Consider the following 13,738-nt stretch of genomic DNA (forward strand, 5'->3'; position numbering starts at 1 on the left):
CAGCAGAGGCTTGGGGGCAAGCCTCGTCGCAAGGAGGAGGGGATGTCAGCGTCCCTAGCTCCAGCCAGGCACCTGACAAGGCGGCCCCAACCGGCAGCGGCCTAGCCACTGCCCAGAGGCCCGTCAGGACGAGGAAGCCCAGCTCACTCATCAACGGCCCACAGTGGGCAAAGTGAGCCCAGCCGCCGTGGTACTTATTCCTGCCCGAGCGGAGACCCAACCATCCGGTGGATCACGAACCTGACGGCGGCACGAACCCTAGCTTCCTACTGTTCCTCCTCCTTCCCCCAAATTCGTGTATCTGAGCTTGTAATCGAACCTGAGTGACAGCATGCATTCTATAGATCGTTCCCCCACTCTCACTACCCTTACATTCCCCTCTGGCCCCATGGCACCAGAGCAACGCCGGAGGCAGTAGGGAGAGGCAATTGATCATTTGGCAGCAAGGATTACTTTCAAGCAGGCTGAAGCTGCATTGTCTTAGATTTGACGCACGGAATGTAAAACTATGTATCCAGCCGAGAAATAAGCAAGTTAAACTCCCAACACAGACAAATGCATACTTCGTAAGGTCCTTAAGTTAAGGAGTTCAAGAAATTCTCTAAACAACAAAAACTATATCTCCGACTCCTTCGATGATCCAGCATTTCCTCTTCATGCGTCCGGGACTTCACCACTGAAAAAACAGAATACAGATTTTCCATGAGATATGTTGGCAATAAAGAAGGTAACATCTCTTAGAAAGACTTTCTTGAGATCATTATCAACTTCGACCACCCGATAATTCCAAAAGTGTCACACTGGACCACAGTTTGCACATTGGGAGTACGCAACAACCGTCAAATGTTTCAAGGAAAGGGACCGGATCTACCAGGTCAGGGCAAGCAAACTTACAGGAGCTGTAACCTCTTCGTTCTGCAATATAATCTTCCAGGTATCTGCAGTGATTTGCTTCTGCAACTGAAGTAGAAGATGGTAAACATCAGTACATCACAATTTTGCTTGCTTAAATTTATCAACACACTCGACTCGTAGGGGGCACTCAACCACCAGGGCATGTGTATATAGTATATTTATTCACTTTTTCACTACTGTTTGAGCTTTGTAAGTTGACCCCATATTCTTCATTTTCTTTCTCTATCGACATGATGTGTTGTGCTCTGATCAGGACGACAAAGGGGTGTTATCTACATATTTCTGCTGTGTTCACTGTTAACAGAGTACATTCATCAAACACTCTCAACTCGAAACATCACTAATCATTTCCCCACTAGCACCAATATACATAATGATTCGAGCTTACGGATAAACTGTACCTCCGGCCAATAAATAGATCTTGGGCTTCGGTGTTGCCACGGAAGTGGCTGCGAACAGGCTTGAAGCAAAGACAATGAGCAAAAACAAGTAATCAGATTGAAGTATTACTTTGGATATGAACTAGTTAAAAATATGAGGAAAATACTTAGATGTCCAAATAACTCGAGGACACAAATAATTCAGTTGGGTATTACAGGCCAGGGGAAAAGAAAAAGAAGCCAACAAGGTTAGCTGGACCAATGTTGAAGACTGTAAGGTTGTCATGTTGTTTCTAGATCTAGAATGTTTGACCAACTTCCAAGGAAAAGAACTATCTTAAATTTTCCTATTATTAACACATGAAAGATTGAACTATCAAGTGTAGATTCTCTTTATAGCAAGTATAGTTTTGAGATATCTGCAAGGAGCCAAGAATTCACCAAATCATTTGATTATCCTTCACCACATCCATTTATCATTAATCCTAGGGTAGTTCTCAACTTCTCATACTGATGGAATTATTCCAGTCAAAGAAACAAATACTGATAGAACAAGAACACCCACATGCCACATAGTTGTTGCGTTACTTTTGGCTAAGAGAGATCAACAAAATAAACAGCCGTTTTACTGACATGCAGACCTGGCCCCACGTTATTAATCGTCCCTATGTTAAAATTTCATTTCAAAGATAGCTAAAGGTTCAGTTATATTCAGATAGAAATAATGCATAAAGCTAAACGAAATGTGTTTTTAACCTGAATATCAATATCCTGGCACAGGTTATCAGCATATCATTGGGTACGATTTGGATATTAAAAATTAAGAAAGCAACAATTACCTCTAATATTTTATTCATTGCCTTTTCAAAAGCCAGTTTAACATCAGTTGAATCAATATCACCACTTTCATAATCAAGGAGAAGTTGTTCCATGTTTGTATATGTCCTGTATAAAAAAAACAATTCTCACAAAATGATGAAATACGATATCTATTCATACCGTTTATACTTTACACAATAGTAAGATCTATTGGTGCTCGATTCTTTGGTACTCCAGTAAATCTAACTTCCAAAACATCTTACATTTAGAAACAGAGGTAATACCTACTTAAGATTGTGCTGACTGGCTATCAAATGTAGAATGTGATGGTGATTTGATTATGGGCATACATAACTTTTTCCACCCTACTGGTGAATTACGGAATCAATGTTTCACAACAAACAGGCAGAATTATTGATAGATGACCGAGAGATTACTTGTAACTACCACTCCCTTCTGAACTGCCTCCAACTTTGCACACCATTGTTCCATGCTCACATGTGTAATGTACAAGATAATAGCTCTCACAAATGCAGGAACATAATACTGATTTATAGCATTTACAAAGTCAACCTTTCACAATAACAGGAAGAGGCAACGTCTATTAGAAGATTGAAAGAACATTACCTGTTATAACCATTCCCTTCCTTATGAACTATCGCCAACTTTCCAAACCAAGGGAATATAACATATTTGATGTACTCCAAACAAGGGTTACATGTTGCTATTTTTGGAGGGCAGAAAGACCAAAGTATTTTCCTATTTAAATCCTCCTGCAGTGAACAAACCCTTTCAGTCTTCTGTAGCAGACAATAAATATGAGAGCTAGATATTATCCAAAAATATAAACTAGATTGCCCACTAAAAATTTGTAAAGTATAAGAACTCGAAAGCGCTGCTATGAGCCTAGATGTGCGCATACACTTTTTTCCAATAGGGCTCACACCCCTTTCCATTAATAGCTCAACGGAAATATTCAATACAAAGTTCAACGACGCCTAGATGCAATTAGGTAGCAAGTAAAGGGAAAGAGAAGAGAGCGAGTTGAGGCATCGACAGGAAACCCACCGTAAGTGCTCGATGTCGAAACTGTTAGGAATAAGCAACTTGTATTCCCATGAGGCCATAGGCCGATATATATATACATGTACAGGTGTGGAACATATGCAGGAAACCCCTCATACAATGAGATAAATATAAAGGGGTATATGACTTATATTATAACTCTAACACCCCCCCTCAAACTCATGGTGGATGAACAACACTGAGTTTGGAGAGATAAAAGCCATGTTGTGCTCTAGTCTGTGCCTTTGTCAGGAAATCCGCCAACTGTAACTCGGAAGGCACATACTGAAGAGCAATAACCTCATCCTGCACAGCAGCGCGCACATAGAAAGCATCAACACCAATATGCTTGGTGAGCTCATGCTTCACAGGATCGCGTGCAATGCTGATAGCACCTGTACTGTCAGATAGAAGCAGAGTCGGTGTAGTGACAGAAACACCAAAATCCTGAAGTAACCACCGTAACCAAGTCACCTCTGCCGTCAAAAGAGCCATTGCTCGCAACTCAGCCTCGGCACTCAAACGGGAAACTGCAAGCTGTTTCTTCGTCTTCCAGGCAATGAGAGAACCACCAAGAAAAACACAGTAAGCAGAAAGTGAACGGCGATCGGAAGGATCACTAGCCCACGTAGCATCAGAATAGGCCTGGAGCTGTAAAGAACTGGAGCGAGGAAAGAATAGACGGTGAGAGATCGTGACTCGAAGATATCGAAGAATACGAAGGAGATGACTATAGTGAACCAAGGTGGGGGCAGAGACAAACTGACTCAGAATATGAACCGGATAAGAGATGTCCGGACGAGTGACAGCTAGATAGACAAGACTGCCAACAAGATGACGATAACGCGTCGGATCAGGGAGAGGATCACCATCAGTAGCACGGAGGTGAACATTGAGCTCCATAGGAGTCTCAACAATGCGCTCGTCAGTAAGAGCAGCACGAGCAAGAAGATCCTGGATATACTTTTCCTGGGATATAAAAAAGCCATCAGAGGTAGAAGAGACTTCAATCCCAAGAAAGTAGCGAAGAGGTCCAAGATCAGACATAAGAAACTGCTCACTAAGACGGGCCTTTACAAAGGCAATATACTCGGGATCATCCCCCGTGATGATCATGTCATCAACATAAAGAAGAAGAAGAGTCCGACCACGAGGAGAAAGGTGAATAAACAATGCGGGATCATGAGCACTTGCTAAAAAACCAGCAGCAGTGATCACAGAGGCAAAGCGCTCAAACCAGGCGCGGGGGGCTTGCTTAAGGCCATAGAGAGAGCGACGAAGACGACATACCATGCCATCAGGAACAGAATACCCAGGTGGTGGCTGCATGTACACCTCCTCACGCAACTCACCATTAAGAAAGGCATTCTTAACATCAAGCTGAGATATAGACCAGTGGCGTGCAGAGGCAACGGCAAGAAGGGTACGAACAGTGGTCATATGAGCCACAGGAGCAAAAGTCTCGTCATAATCACGACCATGCTCCTGCTGAAAACCACGAGCCACAAGACGAGCTTTGTGACGCTCAAGAGAACCATCGGAGCGAGTCTTAACCTTGTAGACCCACTTACAAGTGATCGGACGGACTCCGGGAGGAAGAGAAACAAGATCCCAAGTACCAGTGCGTTCAAGAGCAGCAATCTCCTCTGCCATCGCAAACTGCCATTCAGGATGAACAACAGCCTGACGGTAAGAAGTCGGCTCAAGAACAGCAGCACCAGCAGTGGGAAATCCAAAGCGATCAACAGGCGGACGAGGACGAGAACGCAAACCATAAGTAGGCTGAGAGAAAGATGACGACCCATCCACGGAGGCATCAACTGGTCGTGGACGACGAGTGTAATGTTGAGGAAGAGATGGAATAATAGAAGGAGGAATCGGCAAGGTAGAATCAGGGGGTGACGACGAAGAAGTCACCGGAGATGAAGGTGTAGAATCCGGTGACAAACTGGGAGAGGAAGTCACCGGAGATGAAGGTGGAGAACCCGGTGACAAGCTAGACGAGGAGACCGGGGAGGAAGGTGACTGCAAGTCAACGAGATGTGGAGAAGGAGAGGAAGTGGAACGGAGAGGTACAGTGTCGGCGAGGGTGATAGGTGTGTCAGGAAAAGTGAGGAAAGAGATATCCTGCACTGAAAAAGTCGAGGAAGATGGGCGTGGGTAGAAAGGACGAGACTCGTCAAAAGTCACATCTCGAGAGATACGCATCCGACGACCAATAGGATCCCAACAACGATAGCCCTTATGCTCATCACTGTAGCCTAAGAAAACGCACTCAACAGACTGAGCAGTCAGTTTGGTGCGTTCGCTAGGGGCAAGAAGAACATAGCAAACACAACCAAACAAGCGAAGCATCGAATAATCGGGAGAACGATCAAAAAGTCGCTCGAAAGGAACACCACCCTGTAGAGCAGCGGAAGGCTGTATATTGATAAGATAGGTGGATGTGGAGATGGCCTCAGCCCAAAAATGAGGCGGGAGAGAGGCAGCAATCGTCAATGCACGAGCCGTCTCAAGAAGATGTCGATGCTTTCGCTCAGCCACACCATTCTGAGCATGAGCACCAGGACAAGAGAATTGAGAGAGAGTCCCGTGTTCAGCAAGAACACCACGCAACATCTTAGAGATATACTCGCCAGCGGAGTCAGCACGAAAAACACGAATGGGTGAAGAGAACTGAGTATGAACCATGGCAGCAAAACGCTTATAAATAGACAACACCTCAGAACGAGAAGTCATGAAATAAAGCCATGTGTAACGAGAGAAATCATCTATGAAAATAATATAGTATTTATGACCACCTTTCGAAGCGAAAGGGGCCGGACCCCATACATCAGAATGGACTAAATCGAAAGGACGCTTAGACACGGACTCACTATGTGAATATGGTAACTGAATCTGCTTACCAAGACGACAACCCTGACACTCTAAAGAGACATCTCCTGAGACAGACCCCAGAAGGCCTCGACGAACTAAAGAAGACAACCGAGATCCACACAGATGACCAAGTCGATGATGCCACTGCTGGAAGGAACCAGTGACAGAGGCAACAGAAGCGGAAGAACTGGCGATGGTGGTAGCAGCAGAAGGAACATGAAGCCAGTCCAACTCCCAAAGACCCTGAGAATCACGGCGGCGAGGGCCAGCCCCAACCAGAGTGTGCGTGTGACGGTCCTGAACAGAACAAGAGTCAACATCAAGGATGACACGACAACCAGAATCCGTAAGTTGACCAGCAGAAAACAAATTCATGGTAAGTCGAGGAACATGAGCAACATCAGGAACAGAATAAGAAGGAGTAGTAAGATTGCCTCTACTAGCAACAGAAAGTGGAGTACCATCAGCAGTGAAGACATGAATAGGAGAATCCAGTGATCGAAGAGAGGACAAAGTGGAGGAATGAGAAGACATATGAAAAGAAGCTCCAGAGTCCAGAACCCATGGGGATGTACCTGACTGTGTAGAGGGTGATTGCTCAGTGCGGGAAGCATCAGTCACAGAACCGGCAGTACCCGTCGAGGAAGAACCTGAAGCCGCGAGCAGACGCTTAAGTCTCAGAATATCCTGCTCAGTCAAAGCAATGGTTGAAGCTGTCGAGGTAGACGACGAAGTCCCTGAAGATGATGATCGAGCCTTGCGCAGGTGTTTCTTCTTCGTGTAGCACTGAGACTCAAGATGACCATCATTGTTGCAATAGGCGCAGTGTGGACGGGGGCGACCGGAGCCTCCAGAAGGAGTGGGCAAGAGCGGCGGAGCACTCGAGCGAGAAGTGGTCGATGGAGCAGGTGGCGGAGGAGCACGAGTAGCAAGCACAGAGGGAACCTCCAGCAAACCAGCACCACGTAAGCGAGTCTCCTCTGCACGAATCTCAGAAAGCGCCTCCATGAGAGAAATACGGCCACGAGCAAACAACTGAGCACGCCGGGGCTCAAACTCCTTACGAAGCCGAGACAAGAACTCATAGACGCGATGAAACTCCAAATTGGCCTGGACAGCCTGGCAACAGGGGCAGGTACGACACCCAGCACTACGGAGAGAATCAAGCTGACGCCAGATAGCAGAACTCTGTGCATAGAAGTCATCAACAGTAGAGTCACCCTGCTGAAGAGCATGCTCCTGGCGGATCACAGAGAGGTATAAGGCATCACCAGAGGGCTGATAGCGCTCACGAAGACGGGTCCACATCTCAAAGACAGTAGAAAGACCCAGAAATTCAGAAGCAAACTGAGGCAGAACACTAGCAGTGAGAACAGCTGCAGCACGGGCATCATCATCAAGCCACTGGGTGTAAGCAGACAGAGCACCATGATACAACTGAAGAGCCTCCTCATAAGCCAAAACCCTCTCATCATAAGCACGATCAGCAACCTCATCAGCAACCTTAGCCGCATCCTTGGCAGCCTGATTAGCATCCGTAGGAAGAACCGATGGAGTTGGCGGGGTAGGGGCCACCGGAGGAACTGGACGTGGCGGACAACAGACCTCGCCAGAAAGAACACCCCAAAGACGGATGCCACGCATGTGAATGCGCATGAAGCCAGTGAACTCGGTGTAGTTAGTACCATCAAAGATCACCGGACAGCGAGGAACAGCAACATAACCCGATGCAGCAGACTTTTTTTTTTTTTAAGATCCGATGAGAACGACCGGATCGGAATCAGGCGCTGCTACGGGAGCAGCGAGAGCCGGCGGGAGAGGAGATCAAGGGCGCCTGCAGGACGAGCCCCCTGGGCCGATCTGACGCCCTGGGCGCCTGCGGGAAGGGCGGCTGGGTGGCGCCCGAGCGGGACAGGCCAGCAGCCGAGCTCCCTGAGCGCCGGCTGGACGGGAGCGGGACGGGCGGCTGCAGGACCGGCTGGAGCAGCGCTGCAGGAACCGATCCGGCTGGAGGAGCTCGATCAGGAGGAACCGATCCGGCTGGAGTAGGCCTTCGGGAGTCCGATTGGAGTTGGCTGCGGGACGAGAGCGCTGCAGGGCCGGCTGGAGCTCGATCGGGAGGAATCGATCGAAGACAGGAAGGGATTGAAGCCAGCGGGACCTGCGGGACCAGATCGAAGCGGGCGGGAGCTGGAGATCGATCGGGGCGAGATCGAGCGGGAGGCTTCGAGCGGCCCTAGTTGGAGATCGATCGGGATGTAGAGAGGATCAAACGCACGAGTTGCAGCGTGCAAAAAATTGACCTAGCTCTGATACCATGTTAGGAATAAGCAACTTGTATTCCCATGAGGCCATAGGCCGATATATATATACATGTACAGGTGTGGAACATATGCAGGAAACCCCTCATACAATGAGATAAATATAAAGGGGTATATGACTTATATTATAACTCTAACAGAAACACCTACTACGGGACAAAAATCTGTTGACACCATAACCCACAGTGACAATCTCCAACAAACAGAAGATAAGCAACGGCCAACGGGCATCAAACCCAGCTAAAGCACAAGGATAACTAGACAAAAGACTCCACGGGCAACCAACAGCATGCTACAGACATGCGCATACACTTGTGAAGAGTAAACTTGCAAAATTATACCCATGAAGGTTAACACTGGCAAAATGATGCTAGCAGCATTAAAATTACAAGTTTAAAAGGAGTCGATAAATGGAGGCAAAATAGAGCAATTTGAAATGAAGCTCTTGTACTGCACCGAAGTTTTCAGGCTTCTCTTAAATTCCACGGTCAGAATCTCATGATACAACCTCTTAACAGCAGTACCCTTTTATAAGAGAAAACTTATAGGGAAAAGCCTAGCTTACTACATAAGCTAAGAGGGAAAGAACAGAGCAAATGGACTGCGAAAACTCTTGGACAGCTTTAGGAGGAAATAATATAACCAATGTTTATATAAGCTTACAACGTTATCAGATTTAAGCTAAATAATACTCCCTATGTAAAATAAATATAAGAGCTTTTAGATCACTACTTTAGTGATCTAAAGGCTCTTATATTTCTTTAGAGAGGAGTGCCAATGAGTTGCAGGGAATTTGGGAGTGTTTGTACCTCCAAAACTCTTGAATTGAAATATCCAGTACAAATTTATTTTGAAATGCAAGAGGTGCAACCAGATTTAGCACTAAAGGTCAACTATCTGCCCTTGCAAGATAACCAAATTAGATACCTCGTTATCGTGCATGAAGATAGTCCGATCTGGATCTCTCAAGTCCTGGAATTCAGGGTCTTCTAGTAAAATAGGTAGCATATCTGTACTTCAAGCTAAGGATATATTGCATGAGCTAGAGCTACCACCATCCAAACAGTCAAACAACAAACTGGATGACACACACAAAAAGACAAGACAGAAGGTCTGAATCAGGATACTGTGCAGCATAATTGCTGGTTTGGTTTCCCTATTTATATCTTCACAGTAATCTCTAGCTAGCATGGTAATGTCACGATGATCCATGCTGAAGAGCCACATGTCCGCCTGCAATACAAAAAGAAAGTATTTCAGTCTCCTGGTGCAAGGTGGAGATTAAATACTTCTAAACAGGATGCTCATAACACAAGTTGTTTGTATCAGGAGAACCTGAATTTTGTTGTCCATTACAAACAATCCACAGTATGGGATACAGTGATCACAAAAACTGGTTGCAAAGTGCGAAAGTTAAAATGCATGCTCTGAACTAGAACATGGAACATATATTACTTTGCTGCCACCAACAGGATGCTTCGTGCAAAGAACTGACTTAAGGTGACATGTTGGCAGTCAAGGCTGCCATGATACCTCAGTCCCTCATGGTTTGCTATGAACGGTGTTCAGGCTCAGAGAAATAGAAAGAAACAATACCATGTGATCTGTTTTCCCAGGTCCTACGTACACACGCACAAGATATTTGAGGGACTTAGTATTCGTATTGTGCTATTTTTCTTTAACAGACAACAATACTGATCTACCTTTTAACACCTCTGATCCTAATTAGCCACAACCTGCTTCAGTCACAGTGGGCATTTGTTTGTCGTCTACATTGACTGGCTGTCAAGATCCGGTGTGGTTTAAAGCCATGAGTGTATATCACTAAGAGCACAAATAAAACAAAAAATACAAGTCAGTTATGAAATAAACCAACCTTCTGGCATAATATAGCAGCAACCTGCATGCAAGGATAAAATATCTCGGCAGCAGGCAGTCTTTGTGGCCCATATGGTGCCTTGTTCCAACAAAACCTGCTCGGCAGATAATAATAGACTTGGTTGTTACAAGAACGATAAATGATCTGACAATGCCATGAATAAGTTCAAAACTTCACAAGTGAAGTATGCCTTAGGTAGTAGTGTAAACAAGGAAATACCTTGCCATACTTTTCATGGTGTATTTTCTGGAAATTTCCACCGCAAGTGGCCAGTAATCAACAGCATGATGATTCAACTCGTCTGACAACCATACAAGTTCTACTCTGTCAAGGTCCATACCAGCTGCTTTCCACATCTCAATATTGTAGCAACCAATGGTCCGTATTTTCTTTAGGTCGGTGCCAATCATATGGTGTCTTTGCAGAAACCAATCTGCCATCAATATTTTAACTGTGCAGCCAGCTTTGAGCATCTTGTTGACATAAACTGTCTTCATAATCCCCTGCAACATGAGAATAGGCCAATGCAACCAATTAATTTACAGACAATATATTACATGGTAAGACAAACTGGACATGAGCAAGTGTTAATAGGAGAAATGAAAGCACAACGATGGTTTGAGTAAGGCCTACGATGAGAGGTGTACATCAGAATCATAATACATACAGCCCTTGCCTCAAACCATGAACAACCTATAACTCTGTGCAAGAATGCTCTCCCCGCTAAAAACAAGCAGTACTGAAGCTTAGCGTGGACAAGCATATTGCTAAGTCTTTTTAGCTTTATGTCTACTCCAAGCTCATCTAAGGAAGGAAGGAGTAATCTGACACACCTTATTTTTACACCAACCTCATAAGTCAAAGGTTACTCATTTAATCTCCAAACCCCAGCTAATTATGCATTTAAACTAATAATGTTACAAGCATCAAGTTTCACACTGAATTTACAAGTTAGGCTGCACCAAGAATGACCGTACTAGCAGACAGGAAAAGATTAGGAGTATGAAAACTCGTGCTGGGTAGGGCAGGAGAAGAGTAGGTGCATGGAAGTCTGGTGCTGGGTAGGGTAGAGTTCATAAAGTTAAATTTACCAAATCCACAAAAAATCGAATCTAATACCACCCTTCCTACATGTTTTAAGGTTCAGTAATAACTAACAAGCATTAAAAAAAACTTGATCAGGCACTAGCACCGGTGGCATTTTTAATCAGAGAGAACAAATATGAGCACACCCGCGAAGGCCAGGTCTAAAGCGCATGTTGGTTGTCCACGCCTTCGCACCTCTGGCCAACCAAGCGATGCTTAGTTCACAGCAAACATCCGCACGCGGCTGGGGGATACTACATCAGCTTTTCCCATTGCTATACCTGCTCTATGTCCATCATGGGGGATGGCTCAAACCAAATGTAGCAAACAGGAGCAGCCTTCTTTTTCAGCAGGAGGCGGAGCTCATCCTCATAGATGCATTCCTCAGCCATGCCCCTCAGAACAGCAAACTTATCATCATAACTCATCTTCATGGCGTCCCTAAAAGTGAACGTCAATTTCATACGTCATCAATACAAAACTTGGGACCAAATTAAGAATTTCCATGCGAGCATATGCTTACCTGCAAGTATCGATAGTGGCATCAGCTGATCTATTTGTGGTGACAATTTCGGATTGCTCAGCGCTGTATGTGTCAAACATACAAGCTTGTCTGCAGTAACATAAGGCTAGCAATGAACAAGAAATAGGCTAGCAATGAACAAGAAATAAAATTGCAATCTAATACAAAAATGATTGAACAATGCAGCAATATGAATCACCATTTGAAACAAAATAACTGAAGCACATGGCAGCATCTAACAATACTTGGAAGTCGATTTTATGGCAGCATGAAGCAAGTTGACGGAGATGTGACCTCAAACAGGCAGCAGCAACTCTGCAGAGGCAGTGTCATCGATATGGAAGAGCCGGTGGGTACAGCAGCAAGGATTGAGAGGGAGGGGAAATAGCGATTGAAGCAGGTTCCATTGTTGCTATTTTTGGCCTAGGCACAGTTGGACCTGCAGTAACTAAAATATATTTGGATACATAATACTTATATAACCGAGTCTGGAAAGTGAGCTTTGACATCTGGACTTTCGTTTTTATAGATTGCTGACGGGGCGAAATCAGCTGGTGCTAATCGGATTATTTGATTCCAAAAGATTTGATGATGTTGGCATGATTCTAGGTCTCCAGTCCAATAAAAAGCAGATCCCAAGAACTGGCGATGAGGGGGCGAGGACTCACGGTCTAGCGCGGGCGACGCGCTGCAACTCGACGACGTTGTACGCTAACGCCTTGATCCCGGCGTTTCTTGGCGGCCGCTTGCTTCAGGTCGATGCCCCTACAAAACCACAACCAAAACCGGGGGAACAGCTATTGCAGCCGGGTGGGTGGGGCTTTCGTTCTCTTTTTTTATATTAGAAGATGGTGGAGGTTTTTTATTTTTTTTTTGAGAATCCAGTGTGGTTTCCTCTACACAGGTTGCTGCGAGCAATAACAACATCGCTCGCTCAACTGGATCTTAGCATGTCGCGGCCCACGAAGGTGCACCGGTAAGAAAGAGCAACTAGTTGAGGAGCGCTCCTAACCCCTCAAAAAAAATTGAGGAGCGCTCCTCCGAGAGCCTCCCAGATCACACGGGGTGGCCTGGAGCGTGCCAGCCGCCACCATGTGTCGTGCTCTGGACGGTCCTCTGAATTTTGTTTTTTTGCACGCGTTTTCGGCTTTCTAAATATTTTTTTCATTTTTTTTACTTTTTGGTTTTTCATTGGTCTTTATTAGCTTTTTAACAATTTTTCTCGTGAGAGGAATGTTTTTCTTCCGCGAGAGGCACGGCCGTGTCTCTTAGAAATGACAAAAAAACATTTTCTTTTTTCTTTCTTCCGTGAGAGGCTCAGAAACAAAAAACACGTTTTCTCTTCTTTTTTTTCTGCGAGAGGCACGGACATGCATCTCGGAAAAGGCTTCCAAAAAAGGAAAAAACTTACTTGTCAGGTTTTTTCGTGAAAAAAGGTTCATCAAAACCTATCAACAGGGTATCTAGTTTTTAAGATCTTGACGCGAGAAATTCAATGATAAAAACGGTTTGAGATTTGAACGCACGGTTAAGAGATAAAATGTTTTGAATAAATAGATATACGAAAAAAGAGAAAACTATCAGATTGTGACAAGTGGCACTTCCATGTTGCAATAAGTGGCGCACATGCAGCGCATGACTTATCACAACTTGGGGAGAAGGAGGAGGTGATCTTTTGGAAGGAGTCAATTAGTGATTTCGGATTTTTTAAAGAGAAATTAGTGATTTCGGATAATCCTTTTTTTTAGGTGTTTGATTTCGGATAAACAGGGGTTCCCTTAACGTGATCACCGGAGCCCACGTCCACAACGAAAACAACTGGCCCATCTTCCTTTAGCAAGCCAAGCCCAGCCCAACTCGCGTATAGACTTGA

General features: G+C 45.0%; 1 protein-coding gene across 1 annotated transcript; it reads right to left on the reverse strand.

The window, feature by feature from the left end:
• Positions 1 to 496: 496 nt before the first annotated feature.
• Positions 497 to 12,730, reverse strand: LOC123138064 (tyrosine--tRNA ligase 1, cytoplasmic). Its single transcript, XM_044557959.1, has 12 exons — positions 12,534 to 12,730; positions 11,866 to 11,955; positions 11,624 to 11,783; positions 10,476 to 10,759; positions 10,254 to 10,350; positions 9,505 to 9,610; positions 9,305 to 9,387; positions 2,742 to 2,887; positions 2,135 to 2,240; positions 1,317 to 1,375; positions 895 to 960; positions 497 to 676 (listed from the first exon to the last, which is right to left on the reverse strand). The coding sequence occupies exons 2-12, from the start codon at positions 11,943 to 11,945 to the stop codon at positions 655 to 657; spliced, it is 1,209 nt and encodes a 402-aa protein (XP_044413894.1). The 5' UTR covers positions 11,946 to 11,955; positions 12,534 to 12,730; the 3' UTR covers positions 497 to 654.
• Positions 12,731 to 13,738: the final 1,008 nt, after the last annotated feature.

The sequence above is a fragment of the Triticum aestivum genome, chromosome 6B (assembly GCF_018294505.1).
Source record: "Triticum aestivum cultivar Chinese Spring chromosome 6B, IWGSC CS RefSeq v2.1, whole genome shotgun sequence".
NCBI lineage: Eukaryota > Viridiplantae > Streptophyta > Magnoliopsida > Poales > Poaceae > Triticum > Triticum aestivum.

Excerpts from the sequence above, each read along its gene's own strand:
- LOC123138064 (XM_044557959.1), bottom strand. The coding sequence starts at position 11,945 with ATGTTTGACACATACAGCGCTGAGCAATCCGAAATTGTCACCACAAAT. Across the intron at positions 9,611-10,253 it reads CTGCTATATTATGCCAGAAG|GCGGACATGTGGCTCTTCAG; the intron begins GTTGGTTTATTT and ends TTTGTATTGCAG. Across the intron at positions 9,388-9,504 it reads ACCAGCAATTATGCTGCACA|ATATGCTACCTATTTTACTA; the intron begins GTATCCTGATTC and ends CTTGAAGTACAG.